A 19,554-nucleotide genomic window follows, 5' to 3' on the forward strand; every position below is an offset into this window, starting at 1 on the left:
TTCATTATAGAGTTGTCATAGTAACAGATACTACTATACTAGGAACAAGGTAATCACAGCCACAGTAACAGATTCACCTGATTTTGTTTTGGTATTACCATTACTAAATATTAATGTTGACATAGTAACAGATTTTTAATTACCATGGTAACATAATTACCTGTAACCTCTGTCAGTGTTACTGTCGCCATAGTAACAGATTGTTAATTACCATGCTCTGTGTGAGTCTTCAATGTACCTATAGGACTGTCAGGGGCCATTATGACCATATATATGTCGGGATAGACTCGCCATAGTTGCCTTGACAACAAACTTACCTGCAATGTTAGGGGTCACTGTTGCTGTAACGAGACTTACCTATGACGGTAGGGGGTCGGACCATACGGTTAATTTTACTCTTCCTTCTGTCAATCAATGGGGAATCCTATAAAAAAGTTTAAATTGTTAAGTCGATGACACATAAACATCACAAAGATCAGAAAAAGTCAGAGTCATCTATACACTACAGGTCATCAAAATAACTCCTGTCCATAGATATCTATAACTGTTAATAGATTCTGTAGATTTCTGATGTGATCAGGTTATCACATCAAGTAGTTGTGTGTAATACCTGCATTATCTCATAGATGGTATGTTACATAACTATTTCACATGTAATGTTAATGAAACTTGGATGTAATCAATTATGCTTTATTATCTGATGTATGAAAAAGTTCCCATTTTACTTAATATATCATGGTGTCAAGCAAACTAAAAGTCTTATCTAGATAACATCCTATTAGATTAATTTGAGAAATCTGTGAGTAAAATTTTGTTTGCATCTTCATTTTCAGACCTGCCAACCTTTCAAATTCAAAAATAGTAATTTGGCCCATTTTTTTAGCAAAAAAGAGTAATTCTTAACAATTCTTGCCAAATCTATTGCATCAAAAAGAGTAATTTGCTACTATTTCGAGAGAAAAAAGAGTAACGACCACCACAAAATAGTAAAGATTACTATAAAATAGTAGTAGTTGGCAGGTCTGCATTTTGACTTGAAAATCTACTAGAATATCATGGATATTAAGTTGATGATGGAAGGAAAATTTGATATTTACATGCAGCATTCAACCCAAGGCAACATTTAATTTCATAAACTACAAAATTCCATAATCTTTATCTAAAATCATACATATAGCTCAAAGAATAATGATTTAGCTGAGTAGAATGTGTTTCAAATGTACAGGATTTGTTTGCATGGCCATCATGTTTCAAATGGACAATAAGACCTTAATGGATAAACATGTCGGAATGTAAAAATACTAAAACAGTTGTTTTTATAAAACTTAATACAGAATGTATTTCAAAAATACTATATTGAGTATTAACACTGAAAACTTTCACCTTAGTGACTATATATAGCGTTGTCATTTGACCACTAAGAAATCAAGCTTAATAAGCAGATAAAACTTGTTGTAAAACGGCTGATGTTCACTTATGATTTTAATGATACTATATGCGGGTGCTACAGGTTCCTATAATAACAATCCAAACGAATTTGCCCCGAAAATATATGCCTCTTGTCAAAATCACATAGATGTTACATGTACCAAGGTATGTGTTCTAGAGCTAAATAACTATAAAATTCCTCAAGATTGAGTTCAAAATCAAAAACCATGTAGCTGTTAAAAACTACTCTGTATCTACAATGAAAATGTGGAACGTAAATGTCACACTTAATATGTCACTTGTACCAACATATAAAAGAGAATACTTTATTAAAAAGTCCGTTATTAAGAGATACACAGACTGCTACATCAATTCTAGGTATTCTATGTAGCATCATATATAAATGATATACATTTTAGCATTTAAAACTGAATGATAGAAAAAGTTAATATTTCACTGTGACATTAGTGTTTTATATGGATTTACAAATGATTGAAAGCAAGATAAAAATATATCACAAGAATATAAAAGGGCCTTATTTTATATAACAGGCAGCAAGTGTTAAATAGTATACATACTATAGCAAAGGCCTATTATAATTATGTGTTCTATATATCTTACATACAGTCTACATAATGTTTTAGTACATGTACTGCAAACTCTGCTAAGCATCAAGGAAATAACTGGGAACATGTGAAAATAATGCAAACCCAACTCAGCATGCATAAGGTGAATGGGGGGGGGGGGGGGGGGATTGTTTTCATATATCAAATATAACAGGAAGTAACCTTATTTTCCGTCACTGAGAGGGTATGTCATATCTAATCTGTCAATGATAAGGGGAGGTAACCTTATCCTCTGTCAGTGATTAAGGGGAGGTAACCTTATCCTCTGTCAGTGATTAAGGGGAGGTGACCTAATCCTTTATCAATGATAAGGAGAGGTAACCTTATCCTTTGTCAATGATAAGGGAAGGTGACCTTATCCTTTGTCAATGATAAGGGGAGGTGACCTTATTCTTTGTCAATATTAAGGGGAGGTAACCTTATCATTTGTCAGTGATTAAGGGGAGGTAACCTTATCCTTTGTCAATGATAAGGGGAGGTGACCTTATTCTTTGTCAATATTAAGGGGATGTAACCTTATCCTTTGTCAATGATAAGGGGAGGTGACCTTATTCTTTGTCAATATTAAGGGGAGGTAACCTTATAATTTGTCAGTGATTAAGGGGAGGTGACCTTATCCTTTGTCTCTGCCAGTGATTAAGGGGAGGTAATTTTCTCCCCTGCCAGTGATTAAGAGGAGGTAATTTTCTCCCCTGTCAGTGATTAAGGGGAGGTAACCTTATCCCCTGTCAGTGATTAAGGGGAGGTAACCCTATCCTCTGTCAGTGATTAAGGGGATGTAACCTTATCCTCTGTCAGTGATTAAGGGGAGGTAACCTTATCCCCTGTCAGTGATTAAGGGGAGGTAGCCTTCTCCTCTGTCAGTGATTAAGGGGAGGTAATCAGTGAGAAGGGGAGCTAATCTTATCCTCCGTCAGTGAGAAGTGAGGTACATGTAATCTTATCCACTGTCTTTGATAAGGGGAAGTAATAATTTTATTCTCAGTCTTTGATAAGTGAAGTCAGTGTTATCTCTGTCAGAATTATGTTGAGGTACATTCTCCATCACAAAACATAGAAATTTGTTATCTATTTGAAGAAAGAGAAGTAATAACATTCCCTTTTGGTAAAAAAGAGGTAATATAATCATATATTTAATCTAACCCTTCATTGTAAATTCATGTCAGATCTTAACTGTACATCTACACTAACTAGGATACACACAGCTCAACAGGGCCATCTGCCTGCATGACCATATAAAATCCCCATTATCTCAGCATGTTTCGGGATTTCAGGGTATAAAATCAGACAAGGGAACTCAAAGCTGTTTTCAGCCAATCACACGCCATCTACATTCATACAGTACTCAAAATGTTTCATGTACAAGTGTACCAGCATGTATTACCAAAATCACACAAAAAACATATAGCTGTATATGTCTGTTAATCGGGCGCAATACACAATGCTAGGTTATCTTCAATTAGAGATCTGGTGAAAGTCTGTACAACCACAACGCATCTGTTACCACTCAAATATAATTTTGATAGAAAATCACCAACTACCTATACAGACATCGATACTTAAACCCTGGAAACTGTTTATACCCATATCTTAACATATCATGGTACATCACTGTGTGCAATTTTAGGAGTTTAACATTTCTGAATCCAGGGATAATCCCCAGAAAGGAAATGTGTATAGACAAATGAATGAATAGATGCATATATGGCAATAACTATAATAGTGCATCCATGCACCTCCAATGTTGGGCCCTAGATAAATATAACTTTATTATTCAAAGTTGAATGAATAAAGCCAAAAGGTATATGTGCATATCAGTTATATAACACAATATCTTAAGACTAATAATAAAAGGGTAAAAGTTATTCTACAGATAAATAAACATGTTCATCCATTCAAAGCATGGTATTAACATATATAATGAACATACTAGTAAATATTATCTACATAATATTGTATAATTCAGCATGATACTATATGAAATGTTCATATCTGGTATATACAATGTATATTATGTATGGCATTGAAGCTGTGTTATTTAGGTCTAGCTAGCTGGAGAAGAAGAAAAAAAAAGGATTTTTTTTGTATGAGTATAAGAACACTTACGTAGTCTTGTGTAAAGAGCGAGTGCCATCGAGGTATCAGCTGGTTATTAAGAAAACAAGCTGTCAAAATCACCACAGACACAAAAACTATCTACGTACTCCTTTTCTCTTCACATTCAGCACAAGTTGAGGATTTCAGAAAAAAAAATCATCAAACTTATTCTACTGGAAACTAAAGTCTTGCTTAATTACATTTATTTTCAAGTGACAAATACAACATCAGGATATTAAGTTGAGTTTCCAATGGAAATCAAAGAAATAACCAGATCTTTCTCAGCCAATCATATTTAAGTTTGGACATATAGTGTTATAGAGTAGGACCAGACAGACCTATTTTATTGCCATAGTGATCTATGGACACACATGACCTATCCTATTGTTATAGTGATCTATGGACACACATGACCTATCCTATTGTCATAGTGATCTATCCTATTGTTATAATGATCTATGGACACACAGGACCTATCCTATTGTTTTAATGATCTATGGACACACAGGACCTATCCTATTGTCATAGTGATCTATGGACACACAGGACCTATCCTATTGTTATAATGATCTAGCCTATTGTTATAATGATCTATGGACACACAGGACCTATCCTATTGTTATAATGATTTATCCTATTGTTATAATGATTTATGGACACACAGGACCTATCCTATTGTTTTAATGATCTATGGACACACAGGACCTATCCTATTGTCACAGTGATCTATGGACACACAGGACCTATCCTATTGTTATAATGATCTTTCCTATTGTTATAATGATCTATGGACACACAGGACCTATCCTATTGTTTTAATGATCTATGGACACACAGGACCTATCCTATTGTCACAGTGATCTATGGACACACAGGACCTATCCTATTGTTATAATGATCTATCCTATTGTTATAATGATCTATGGACACACAGGACCTATCCTATTGTCATAGTGATCTATCCTATTGTTATAATGATCTATGGACACACAGGACCTATCCTATTGTCACAGTGATCTATGGACACACAGGACCTATCCTATTGTTATAATGATCTATGGACACACATGACATATCCTATTGTCATAATGATCTATGGACACACAGGACCTATCCTATTGTCATAGTGATCTATCCTATTGTTATAATGATCTATGGACACACAGGACCTATCCTACTGTTATAATGATCTATGGACACACAGGACCTATCCTATTGTTATAATGATCTATCCTATTGTTATAATGATCTATCCTATTGTTATAATGATCTATGGACACACAGGACCTATCCTATTGTTATAATGATCTATGGACACACAGGACATATCCTATTGTTATAATGATCTATGGACACACAGGACTTATCCTATTGTCATAGTGATCTATGGACCAGCAGGACCTATCCTATTGTTATAATGATCTATCCTATTGTTATAATGATCTATGGACCAGCTGCAGGACCTATGCTATTGCCAAAGTGATCTGGTATGTTTTTTATCTTCTAAAATAAATTTGTCTTCTGTTAAATTTTTCTTAGGATCCTTTCTAAGTTTACTATCCAATCTTCAGCCATCTTCTGTAGTTACCAGAGATAATCTGATGTCACTTGACAGTTTCTCCTTTTACATATATAATGGGCTATATAAGACGTATTTAAGCAATGAACAGTGGTTTTAATGTTTTTATAGTTGATATGGCAGCAAGATGTATGGTGGGCAAATGGGAAGGGAAACCCGTTAGGGTTTCCATGCTACATTTGCCCACCATACATCTTGCTGCCATATCGACTATAACAACATTAAAACCACTGTTCAATACTTATATTTACATTGTCTTACCATTTTCGTCAACTTTGAAATAAAACTAAACCAACACAAAAAAATCCTGCCTCTTTCAATGTCACAAGACCCACTGGGTGTTAAAGCCTGAAGCACTGGGTGTTATATAGGCGTATGGTGGCAACTGCCTCTTAGCATTGTGTCAATGGGGAAATGCGTAGCAAATATAAATACATTGTATATAAAGTTAACTTATAGGGGATAATCATCCACAAGTTATTTGGTTATTATGATCCTGCTCTGACATACCCATGATACAAAAAAATTAATATACAGGGTAAGTAGGGTGTAAGTAGGGTCAGGATATTCCACAAAGGTGAAGGTCATCGATCTTCTCATTCCTCTGTTACATGTGTAGTCAATGGTTACAGATATGATGATAGAATTCTGGTGCATGTATACATATTATATAGATGTATATACGGTATATAAATATATAACAGTTTGATACAGAGTTAATATGTTAGCAGTCTGATGCTGGATTAAACGAGACAATGAAGCACAGATATAATGAGGTACTGTATAAAAATACATAGGATACTGGGATAAATAAATCAGCCTTACATAAGATATCTGAATAAATAAATCTGTCTTACAAAAGATACCGGAATGAATAAAACGGTCTTACATAAGATACCAGGATAGATAAATCTGTTTTACATAAGATACCCGGATAAATAAAACGACCTTACATAAGATACCCTGATAAATAAATTGGCCTTACATAATTTTTTTAAGATACTGGTTAAATAAACCTGTCTTACATAAGATACCGGGATAAATAAATTGGTCTTACATAAGGTACCGGGATAAATAAATCGGCCTTATATAAGATACCGGGATAAATAAATTGGTCTTACATGAGATACCGGGATAAATAAATTGGTCTTACATAAGATACCGGGATAAATAAATCGGCCTTACATAAGATACTGGGATAAATAAATTGGTCTAACATACCGTGTTAACTCTACCGGGTGTCTCAATTGATTTGAGTTTCCCAAAGTGTTTCTTTAACTGTCATATAACTGAACTCTTTCCAGGTAGCGTTAACAAAGTTATGATCGGACTAACTACAGTGTTGTATAAGGTGATACTGTTACAGTATATATGAATGTTGTCTGTATGTCCACACTACTCTGTACAAGAAATACTATACATGTCAATACACATGTGCATTTAAACCATTCACCAACAGCATAAATCTGCCACCTGCTGCTGCAAGAAAAGTCAGCATTCCGACAACTTAGTTGTCATAAGCATATACATCAACCAAGGCTAACAGGCAGCAAAGGTCAGAAAAGAGCCGCAGTACTGATGACATGCCAATGAAGCTTACGCTAGTTACCTTGGTAACAACCTCAAGTCTTTGTGACACTGGCTAAAAGTTAATGACAAGTATCAAAACAATTATTGTCTGCTCTTCACAGTCAATTACATGAAAGAGAAAGCATTTAACTTTCGGAAAAAAAGATCTTCCAAAGTTTGCAGACACAATTAATTTTGTGGAAGCTTGAGCCAACTTGTGTTATGACTACAGGAATAGAAATGATGATGGTACTGATACAGGTACAAATACCCCACTGATAACTAGCGTTAATGACACATGATCTATGAACATAATTAACGAGTCAATTTTAATGACCGATATAATCTCCGCAAAAAGCAATGTAGTAATCCACCCAGCAGAGCACTGGTCTCATGCTAAATACATTTATAACATCTTTATATACTATACATTACATAATATATACTAATATATATATAAATATACCGGGATATAAATGTAGATATACTAACAAATAAACAGCAGTAACTTGTCCAGATTTCAATTCATTATGCTTTTACTCAAGAGCTGTACAGTTTCTGAATTATGTTTTAAAACTTTCATTGCTTAGATAAATCATTAACTTTTTATCAAACCAACGTATGTAGCTAGTATTTTTCCATTAATCTTGTAAGCTTTCTGTTCATTTTGAATGGAAAATAATTCTTAATCTTGTAAACAGTACGTATGTTTTCAAAATAAATTTAGAAACAAAATATCTTTGAGCTGGAATCGTTTTAACGTTTAACATAAAGTTAATATCCAGGATATCTATAACTGGGACCTTTGTAGCCTTTTTAGATCAAAGAAGTTTTACAATCCTATTTTCAGTAATATTCTGGTAAAACATGCTTTATATACAGGTATATATATATATATATTTCTTGGTAATTTCTTTGCAAAGTACTTTCAAACATATATAATATTAAATTTGAAATACAAGTTTTATAAAAGTTATCCTAAATGATTTTTGCTCCTGGAAACATATATATATATATATTTTCCAGCTGCAAAAACCAAGTATTACCAGGGTATCACAAAAATCATTTCAGTAGTAAAGCACACGTATCAGCATAAATTAAAGTAAAATGACAAATTTGAAAAAAATACACAACTGTGATACAAGCATACCTGTCATGATTCTCATAATGTACATGGCACAATAAATTAACAACATCATAGTGTTTAAAATTCTGCTGGTCAAACTTCCCTAAAACAAATCTGCAGCAGTGGCCAGTCAACAGCGATGGACAGAAGATAGACAGCGATGGACAGTTAACAAAGCACAATAGGATGGTAAGACACTAGCTGAAGAGCTGAGTTAAGTCTACAACTTATCCTTATCTGGGAATTTAGTCCACAACATTGGATTTTATAGCTGTTAGTAATGCCATTAGAATTTTTCACTGTCAGATCAATTTAAAAAAAAAGAAACAAGAGAAGTACTAGATAATAGCTACCGAGATGAAATCAGTTCCTTCACACCAGAGTCTGATCTAGAGTACAATGTATCAGGTTATCAGTAAATATATAAAATATTGTGAAGTAAAAAATCGGAGTATGTTTTGATATTGAATTTAACAAGTTTGAGGTACTAATATTTTCACAAAGATTTCGTGGTATTTCAGATTTAAACAATATCAAGTTTGTTGTCATTATGAATTTCTTTTAAATGATATGTAGGGACTGAATATAGGCCAAATTGCACTTAATGGTCGACAGGAAATCACCCTGGACAGAAATATACCTATTTTATTTTTAATAGTAAGGAGGATTCCAGCCTCTTCCTCTGGAGATAAAACACTGTATCGACTATAATAATATTACACTGGGGATTTCTGTCAGATATGGGTACAAATACTGGAGATTGTTTAGAAGAATAGTACGATATAAATATATACCATTGGTGAGGAATCCACCTTGAGTGATATCTTTTCCTGACTTTCTGGTTTTTCCTTTCCTTCATCTAATTTCTCCTCTACCTCCTTGCTTACCAGTTCTTCTTTCTTAGACTCTCGCTGACTTTTCATAGATGTACTGCTCTTCATCACATTCAAGTGGTTTGTCTGCAGACAAAGGTCAACACAAAGGTCAAGTAATAAAAGCTCTCAAAATAAGGGTGCACTGGAGAAGCAACATCAAGGTCGTGAACTGAAAACTCAACATCAAGTTTTATACCTGAAACATTTAACTTGTCAGCAAATAGATTATGTACAAAGATATTTTCAATAAAAATGTCGGGTGTATTGGAAAACGATGTTCAGGTACTATAAAGTTTTTGTGGTTTTTCAATTTAAACTTAAATTGTGAAGGGCATAAAACAATACATTCTTCACAGCATAAAAGACAAACATTTATCTGTGAAGTGAAACATCCATCAATTTGATAAGGAACACTGAGTTACATGTCCAAAGGTCTAATATTAAATTAGATTAGATAAATAACTGTCAAAACATTTTAATATCATAGATTGTAATTATATACTTACCAGTGTTTTGTGACTTGACGACAGATTATAATTATATACTTACCAGTGTTTTGTGACTTGACGACAGATTATAATTATATACTTACCAGTGTTTTGTGACTTGACGACAGATTATAATTATATACTTACCAGTGTTTTGTGACTTGACGACAGATTATAATTATATACTTACCAGTGTTTTGTGACTTGACGACAGATTATAATTATATACTTACCAGTGTTTTGTGACTTGACGACAGATTATAATTATATACTTACCAGTGTTTTGTGACTTGACGACAGAGTATCTATAACTTCATCCATGACTTTATCAGAAATGTGGGTAGCTATCACTAAATTCAGCTCACTGAAATAATATACACTTGGTCAGATATGTTGGAAGCTTCTACTGAATTTATCTAATTAAAACAAAATGCACTTTATCAGAGGAGTATTTAACTAAATACAGCTTAATGAAACTTGTGTTCAATCTTTATGGTTTCTATAAACAGACCGACATAAGATCGTAATAATCAATGCATTGTATATATATACATTTGTAGGGTCAGGGTTTGCACTGGGCATTTTTTAATGATAAATGGGGTGCTTTTCAGATAAAATGGGGTCCCTGTGAATAACTTGAATGGAGCTTCCAGAAAAAATGGGGTACTTCTATGCTTCAAAATGCTATTGGGATAGCTTCAACGCAAACCCTGTAGAGTCATGAAATAAAATATTGTTTATAGAAATCTTTAGCAACTGAGCAGATATCCCATACCTAAGTTTATTAAATATATCTTTAGGAACTGAGCAGATATCCCATACCTTAGTTTATTAAATATATCTTTAGGAACTGAGCAGATATCCCATACCTTAGTTTATTAAATATATCTTTAGGAACTGAACAGATATCCCATACCTTAGTTTATTAAATATATCTTTAGGAACTGAACAGATATCCCATACCTAAGTTTATTAAATATATCTTTAGGAACTGAGCAGATATCCCATACCTTAGTTTATTAAATATATCTTTAGGAACTGAACAGATATCCCATACCTATGTTTATTAAATATATCTTTAGGAACTGAGCAGATATCCCATACCTTAGTTTATTAAATATATCTTTAGGAACTGAGCAGATATCCCATACCTTAGTTTATTAAATATATCTTTAGCAACTGAGCAGATATCCCATACCTAAGTTTATTAAATATATCTTTAGGAACTGAGCAGATATCCCATACCTTAGTTTATTAAATATATCTTTAGGAACTGAGCAGATATCCCATACCTTAGTTTATTAAATATATCTTTAGCAACTGAGCAGATATCCCATACCTAAGTTTATTAAATATATCTTTAGGAACTGAGCAGATATCCCATACCTTAGTTTATTAAATATATCTTTAGGAACTGAACAGATATCCCATACCTAAGTTTATTAAATATATCTTTAGGAACTGAGCAGATATCCCATACCTTAGTTTATTAAATATATCTTTAGGAACTGAGCAGATATCCCATACCTTAGTTTATTAAATATATCTTTAGGAACTGAGCAGATATCCCATACCTTAGTTTGTTAAATATCTCTGTCTCCACACTGTCCAGGATATGTTTGGTAAAATCTTTCGGAAGAGAACTTTTTTCTCCACAATTTGTTTCCAAGTCAGAAAGCACCTCCTTTTAAAAAGAAAAGAAAGATATGTGAAAGATCTAATACAGAAATCCTAAATCTTTGGCCAATAAATATGTTATACATTTATCTAAGTTTTCTTCCAGTGTTACATGAATAATGGAGAGTGGGTTTCGTGTGATTGTATCAGGAGTACAAAATTTAAGACTGTTCATTCCATAAATACTTCCATTTGTTAGGAGTTAATATTCTCTACAATCCTATTTTTAAACAGAAACACACAATGAAGAATTACAATGTAGATTTTTGAGTCTATGACTTACCTTATCAGCCAGAACAGAAGAACACTGGCTACCAGTACATTCCAACATGTCTTCAACTGTTTTCTGTTCCAACATAAAAATAATATTTAATGGATCTATTCTCGTCTCCTGTTTCACCATTGTTACTTTACAGATTGTTTCTTCTCTCTTCTTCATTTTTGATGTTTCCAAAGGTTATTCTGCTTTTTTAAAGACCAATCATTTAATTATCAAACCTGATCTTACGACCAATCATTTTATTATCAAACCTGATCTTACGACCAATCATTTAATTATCAAACCTGATCTTACGACCAATCATTTAATTATCAAACCTGATCTCACGACCAATCATTTAATTATCAAACCCGATCTTACGACCAATCGTTTAATTATCAAACCCGATCTTACGACCAATCGTTTAATTATCAAACCTGATCTTACTGTGTGATTTATCACTTGCTAAAACAATCTTTGATAGAATTTAACATTTTTTTAACTACGTGAAGGGTAGGATTCAAAGACAAAATATGAAACAATAAATATTTAAGACCATTAAATGTTCCCATGCGAGTGTGGTAATTTGTCTTTCACTCAACATCGTCTACGATAACACACAGACCATTGGTATGACTAACAAAGCTAAAATCTAAAACCATTTTAGGTTTATGATTATCGCCAGTGGAGGTTTACATGTGACACCTTGAGACTCTCAGTCGACTGGACTATACCTTCATATGTTTCTCCAACACCTGCCTCAGTGTGTCCGACATTTCCTTGAGGCAGGCTTCCACAGGGTTACCTGTCGACAGTGACTTGTTGGCTATGACTTGTAGCTGTGGTAACAACTGCAGTAACAATATTTATAACATAATTATGAATATAAATAATTATATTATATTATAATATGTTGTTATAAAGTGTTTCTACACTCTTCATTAGAGTTATCCCCCTTTACCTATGCAGTACATCTAATATATTTCAAAAGCAAAAAATCTTAATTCTACAAAAACTTAAATATCCAAATAATTAGTGGTTACTTATGTAATGTAGTTACTTCCGTATCTGTTTTACTTTAAAGGACGGGCCTGCACTAACATCATTCGGACATGTACAGTTACCTCTGAGATGACAATGTAAGTACCGGATTTGATGCTATAGAGGGATAACAGTTTAGTTCTAGTCTTTATGATGATGTAAAGACATTCAATATCTAAACTGACATGTCTCATACCTGTTTAGAGTTCCCTGCATCCTTGATAAGACTACTGGCCATGTCCATATCAGACTGAAAGTCTTCTGTGTTACCGCGGTCAAGGGCGTTAACAGTGTCCTGGTTCTGGACCACCAATCTGTCCATCATCTGTAAAGGTCAAGGTCAAACAAGGTCATTGTAGCAAAATCATTCTTCAACTTCAACAGGTATACAATATATGTAGGCTTGTGATTCACAAGTAGTCAGTACTTCACCAGTAAATTGTGTGGAACAAACTTTCGTCAGATTTTGTTTGTTCCAGAAATAATACCAATTTGAATACTTGAGTATTGGAAATCTAACTGCCAAAACACACCAATGACTTCTCGTCATTGACTCAGGAGATGACAGATGTAAGTACCTGTTGGGTAGAGCTGACCAGAAATCCCTGCTGCATCCTGAAGCCCTGGTCAGAAGAATATTTCTGTGGACTATGGTTTCTCTGAAGTAACATCTCAATCTGTTTAAACAACAAAACAAAATTCATCACAAAGTGAACATGGAGTAGCCATACAATTACTACTTGGAAAGGAAAACAATAATTCATAATGTTAAGAAAAGATGTCAAGTTAAATTAATTTTTGTGTTTTTAATTAACAAGTGGCCCGAAGGACCTACATCACTCACCTGGACATTTCTGTGATCATGGTAAAACACAGTCATTTAAGTTATATTACAAATACATTTCCCGGTTTGGGGCGTGCCACTCAGTACATGTACCATGCATTTACAGTCAACATTTTTTTTAAAGAAAATTAGCTTTCTGGTTCCAAAGAAGATTAAAACCAAATAAAGTTGAAAAAAAAACTTGTGTAACAATCAATTTAAACTTTCTATATTTGGCCTTTCCTCTTTGCCTCTGGGGGAATAGACTTTTAAGTTAAACCCTATTATGCTCATGTTGCCCAAGGATGCTGCAGACCAAATTGGATCAAAATCCTTGATCTAGACAGAAAAAGGATTTCAAAGAAATTCCTTTTTTCCCCTATGGGGTCCCACCCCGCCAACTTCTTGGGAGCCAGCTGCACACTTCTATTTGTACAATGTTGGATATCCTTCCCCTGATTATCCTTCACACCAAATTTGATCAAAGTCCATCAAGTATATCTCCAATATCCATTTTGGGCCTTGGCCTTCCAACCCACAGGGAGGCCAGATCCACCATTTATACATCTTCGCTAGCCAAGGCTTCTGATAACGTTACACTCCACGAACCCTTGGCTGATATAGTCGTCAGTTCTGGCCCTCTAGCGGAGATTCGAAATTACCACCCTTTATTCATGAAATTTTCGACCAATCAAAATGAGCGTTACCAATGTACTTCATCGGTGATGTTTACAGACACACATGAAGGCTTGTGTCAATTTCGATGAGATGTGTGATCAATGACTTATATAAATTGATCAGACACTGCGAATGTTTCCCAATGATTATACGTCTCTGTATTTAGGTAAAATGCCATGACATAGTCGACAATGTAGTTCTGTACTGGGTGCCGCAGTTTTTATTTAATGCGAAACCAAGCCTGAATGTAAAACGCGATTTGATTGGTTGCCCTGGGATTCCAGGGCGTGACGGTTTGAACACGACTATATCCGCCAAGGTTCGTGGAGTGTAACGTAATCAGAAGCCTTGGCTAGCGAAGATGCCATTTATACAAAATTAGTTATACTTCACTCAAGGAAGAGTCAGACCAAATTTGGACCAATTAAAGAAATGCTTTATTTCTCCTATTGGGCCTTGCTCCTCTGGGATAAGGGTTATCAGACCCACCAATTGTACAATTCTAAATCCACACTGATGCTTCTAGTCGTCAAAGATGAATGATATTCATAGCAATATAGTCCCCTTTTGGACTCTTAGTAGGGCTTTCAAAATTGTACAAATGGTGGGGCTGACAACCCCCCACTCCTATTTTCCAGACGAGCATCTGATCAACTAAATTACACATTTAATTGAAGAAGATAAAACAATGCTTTTTCACACAGGAGTGTTCAGTAGCATATCATGTATATTGTATGAGGTTTAAACTGGTGTACCAGACAGTTCTAAGACTGTTTCAGTCTCTCTAAAACAATAGGTCAGTTGGCCATCACGGTCAGACTGAGTAGTACTTCAGCGAGTGTGTTGTACCTTCTGTAGAGCAGTTTCTGTCCTCTCTGGATGTTGTTTCAGGGCCGACCCAGCATCATTGATTGGAGTTGGCATCTTCTTCAGTGTGTAATTTCTATGGTTGATAAATAACAAGGATTAATTTACAAAGTCATTAAACACAAATTACACCTAAATTTCATGTAAAATGAAATACATAACATACACTCATTACACAGATTTTTATTTATCTTTTAACGCTAATTCTGTATTAATTATTCTTTATTTAGCTAATTTTGTTTTTGTAAGAAAAAAGGGAAAAAAATCATCATATTTATTTTAACTTATTATTCTTCAAAACCAGAGGAGAAACATGAAAACCATTGATATAACCATAGTAGTTAACTGTGATTTAATTTAAGTAAGTAAGTAAGTAAGTAAGTAAGTAAGCAAATGATTATCACAATGCTCGATCAATAACATCTACCAGTACTAAATACTGAGAAACAAACATAGCAACGATGTTCTTACTTCTCCAGAGCTCCAGCGACATCTTCGAACCCCTGTACAGTGGTAGAGTTTTTATCCCACAGAATAGATCGCAGTTTGGTGTTTATTTGTAAGGCCTTGGACAACATCCTTGCTCCAAAGTCTCCCATTTGGTTTCCGCTGTTAACAACATAAAACATACGATCAGCAGGGACGTTTTCGTTATGGTAACTAATGAGAATGGTTGTTATAAATAATGCAAACACGGTTTCTTATCATTTTGTTTTTTAAATGACATGTGATATGATATTTATGCTTGTAATTAAGTCTATCAAATCTCTTTTAATTGCTTGATATCAGTTTCCTTTGTAATCAGTATTGTGGAAAAGAAAAAAGAAAAATTAAAAAGGTTATCTCCTGTTACAAATTATATCAGATTTATTTAGCACCAATATATTTGATTGTTTAATAACTTACCTGATGTCAATTTCCACCAATGTAAGGTTACTGCCAAGAGCGTTGAGTATTGTTGATATATTACTCTTCAGCTTAGAATCCGCCAATGACAGAGACTCCAATTGCTGTTCAAAATAAATCATCATAGATTGTGAAAAGTTTGTTAAGTATAAAATGACAGGAGATAAGACTACAGGAGACTGTAATACTCACCTGTTACTTAGACAACGTAAAAGTTGATATAGGTCATTGATGTGGATGCTAATTTTAAGCTGGCTAACTATTCATACAAACATAGGAGTAGGTGAAATGTCATATCCCTAGCTTTCTTGCTTATTCAGAAAAAAACAAAAAACAAAAAAAACAAATAGATATCAAACACATTTGATCCCAGTGACCATTAAAGTAGGTCAAGGTAATAATTCATTTCAGTCCAGCATGCTACTAGTCAAGTATGACTCTAGCTATAGGTAACTTGGTTATAAAGAAGAAGTTGTTTAAAAAATTCAAATCATTTTACCCCTGTGACCTTGAAAGAATATCAAGATTATTTATTTGAGCAAACTTGATACCTCTTCATCCCAGCATTCCACTGGAATAATATACAGATCCTGGGCCTCTTGTTTAATGAGAAGAAATTGTTTAGATGGAAAAGTTGATAAGGTAAGGCTTCATTAATGAGCTAATAAACTTATATTGATACTACTTACATTCCCAAATATTCCAAACTGACATTAGCATTGTATGTTTCAATGGCTGTTTCCTGCTAGTGAATGTCAACTTACATAATCTTCATCCTGAATCAGCTGAACAATGGCATCAAGGACGTTTGGCAGGTTCCTGGAATGCAAAAGGCAAAAAAACATAATTTATATGACAATAGAACCTCATTTAATCTCTTCATTTTTTATAAAATTTTAGTTATTGTAACCACTTGTGATTTTGTTAAATGAAAAGTTTCAAAGTTTTGTTTCTAAAAAAAACTGATCCTGGTTAATTGTCACCAGTTCTAAATCATACTTTTTGTTGGGCTTATATTTTATGCCTTGTTGAGCTGTGAACAATAACTAACTCCAAAACAATCAAAATGTACATGTATAATAATCTTGTGTAACAATTAGCAACTAAATTTGTAACTTAACATAACAATTATTAAATTTCTAATTATGCTTTTACCTTGTGACATGCATAGGATCTCTATCTAACACAAGTCTATTATAGATGACAATAGGACCTCTATCTAACACAATAGGACCTCTATCTAACACAATAGGACCGCTATCTAACACAAAAGGACCTCTATCTAACACAAGTCTATTATAGATGACAATAGGACCTCTATCTAACACAATAGGACCTCTATCTAACACAATAGGACCTCTATCTAACACAAGTCTATTATAGATGACAATAGGACCTCTATCTAACACAATAGGACCTCTATCTAACACAAGTCTATTATAGATGACAATAGGACCTCTATCTAACACCAGTCTATTATAGATGACAATAGGACCTCTATCAAACACCAGTCTATTATAGATGACAATAGGACCTCTATCTAACACAAGTCTATTATAAATGACAATAGGACCTCTATCTAACACAATAGGACCTCTATCTAACACAATAGGACCTCTATCTAACACAATAGGACCTCTATCTAACACAAGTCTATTATAGATGACAATAGGACCTCTATCTAACACAAGTCTATTATAGATGACAATAGGACCTCTATCTAACACAATATGACCTCTATCTAACACAAGTCTATTATAGATGACAATAGGACCTCTATCTAACACAATAGGACCTCTATCTAACACAATAGGACCTGTATTTAACACAAGTCTATTATAGATGACAATAGGACCTCTATCTAACACAATAGGACCTCTATCTAACACAGGTCTATTATAGATGACAATAGGACCTCTATCTAACACAATAGGACCTCTATCTAACACAAGTCTATTATAGATGACAATAGGACCTCTATATAACACAATAGGACCTCTATCTAACACAATAGGACCTCTATCTAACACAAGTCTAGTATAGATGACAATAGGACCTCTGTCTAACACAATAGGACCTCTATCTAACACAATAGGACCTCTATCTAACACAAGTCTATTATAGATGACAATAGGACTTCTATCTAACACAATATGACCTCTATCTTACACAATAGGACGTCTATCTAACACAATAGGACCTCTATCTAACACAATAGGACCTCTATCTAACACAAGTCTATTATAAATGACAATATGACCTCTATCTAACACAAGTCTATTATAGATGACAATAGGACCTCTATCTAACACAATAGGACCTCTATCTAACACAATAGGACCTCTATCTAACACCAGTCTATTATAGATGACAATATGACCTCTATCTAACACCAGTCTATTATAGATGACAATAGGACCTCTATCTAACACAATAGGACCTCTATCTAACACAATAGGACCTCTATCTAACACAAGTCTATTATAGATGACAATAGGACCTCTATCTAACACAAGTCTATTATAGATGACAATAGGACCTCTATCTAACACAAGTCTATTATAGATGACAATAGGACCTCTATCTAACACAATAGGACCTCTATCTAACACAAGTCTATTATAGATGACAATATGACCTCTATCTAACACAATAGGACCTCTATCTAACACAGGTCTATTATAGATGACAATAGGACCTCTAACACAGGTCTATTATAGATGACAATAGGACCTCTATCTAACACAATAGGACCTCTATCTAACACAATAGGACCTCTATCTAACACAAGTCTATTATAGATGACAATAGGACCTCTAACACAAGTCTATTATAGATGACAATAGGACCTCTATCTAACACAATAGGACCTCTATCTAACACAGGTCTATTATAGATGACAATAGGACCTCTAACACAGGTCTATTATAGATGACAATAGGACCTCTAACACAAGTCTATTATAGATGACAATATGACCTCTATCTAACACAGGTCTATTATAGATGACAATAGGACCTCTATCTAACACAATAGGACCTCTATCTAACACAATAGGACCTCTATCTAACACAATAGGACCTCTATCTAACACAAGTCTATTATAGATGACAATAGGACCTCTATCTAACACAAGTCTATTATAGATGACAATAGGACCTCTAACACAAGTCTATTATAGATGACAATAGGACCTCTATCTAACACAATAGGACCTCTATCTAACACAATAGGACCTCTATCTAACACAAGTCTATTATAGATGACAATAGGACCTCTATCTAACACAAGTCTATTATAGATGACAATAGGACCTCTATCTAACACAATAGGACCTCTATCTAACACAAGTCTATTATAGATGACAATAGGACCTCTGTCTAACACAATAGGACCTCTATCTAACACAATAGGACCTCTATCTAACACAATATGACCTCTATCTAACACCAGTCTATTATAGATGACAATAGGACCTCTATCTAACACAATATGACCTCTATCTAACACCAGTC

General features: G+C 34.0%; 1 protein-coding gene across 1 annotated transcript in view; it reads right to left on the minus strand.

Annotated features, from left to right (window-relative positions):
* The window catches only part of LOC117337029 (F-actin-uncapping protein LRRC16A-like), an 84,162-nt gene that overhangs the window by 25,852 nt on the left and 38,756 nt on the right, over positions 1-19,554 (minus strand). The window contains exons 16-28 of the mRNA XM_033897777.1: positions 16,804-16,858; positions 16,040-16,143; positions 15,605-15,742; positions 15,116-15,209; positions 13,344-13,442; positions 12,962-13,090; positions 12,459-12,575; positions 11,749-11,811; positions 11,363-11,472; positions 10,065-10,152; positions 9,220-9,384; positions 8,779-8,814; positions 358-424 (exon numbers count right to left, since the gene is read on the minus strand). Of these exons, the coding sequence (XP_033753668.1) occupies positions 358-424; positions 8,779-8,814; positions 9,220-9,384; positions 10,065-10,152; positions 11,363-11,472; positions 11,749-11,811; positions 12,459-12,575; positions 12,962-13,090; positions 13,344-13,442; positions 15,116-15,209; positions 15,605-15,742; positions 16,040-16,143; positions 16,804-16,858 (1,265 nt within the window). The remainder of the gene's footprint in view (positions 1-357; positions 425-8,778; positions 8,815-9,219; positions 9,385-10,064; positions 10,153-11,362; positions 11,473-11,748; positions 11,812-12,458; positions 12,576-12,961; positions 13,091-13,343; positions 13,443-15,115; positions 15,210-15,604; positions 15,743-16,039; positions 16,144-16,803; positions 16,859-19,554) is intronic.

This window comes from Pecten maximus, chromosome 11 (genome assembly GCF_902652985.1).
Source record: "Pecten maximus chromosome 11, xPecMax1.1, whole genome shotgun sequence".
NCBI classification, from domain to species: Eukaryota; Metazoa; Mollusca; class Bivalvia; order Pectinida; family Pectinidae; genus Pecten; species Pecten maximus.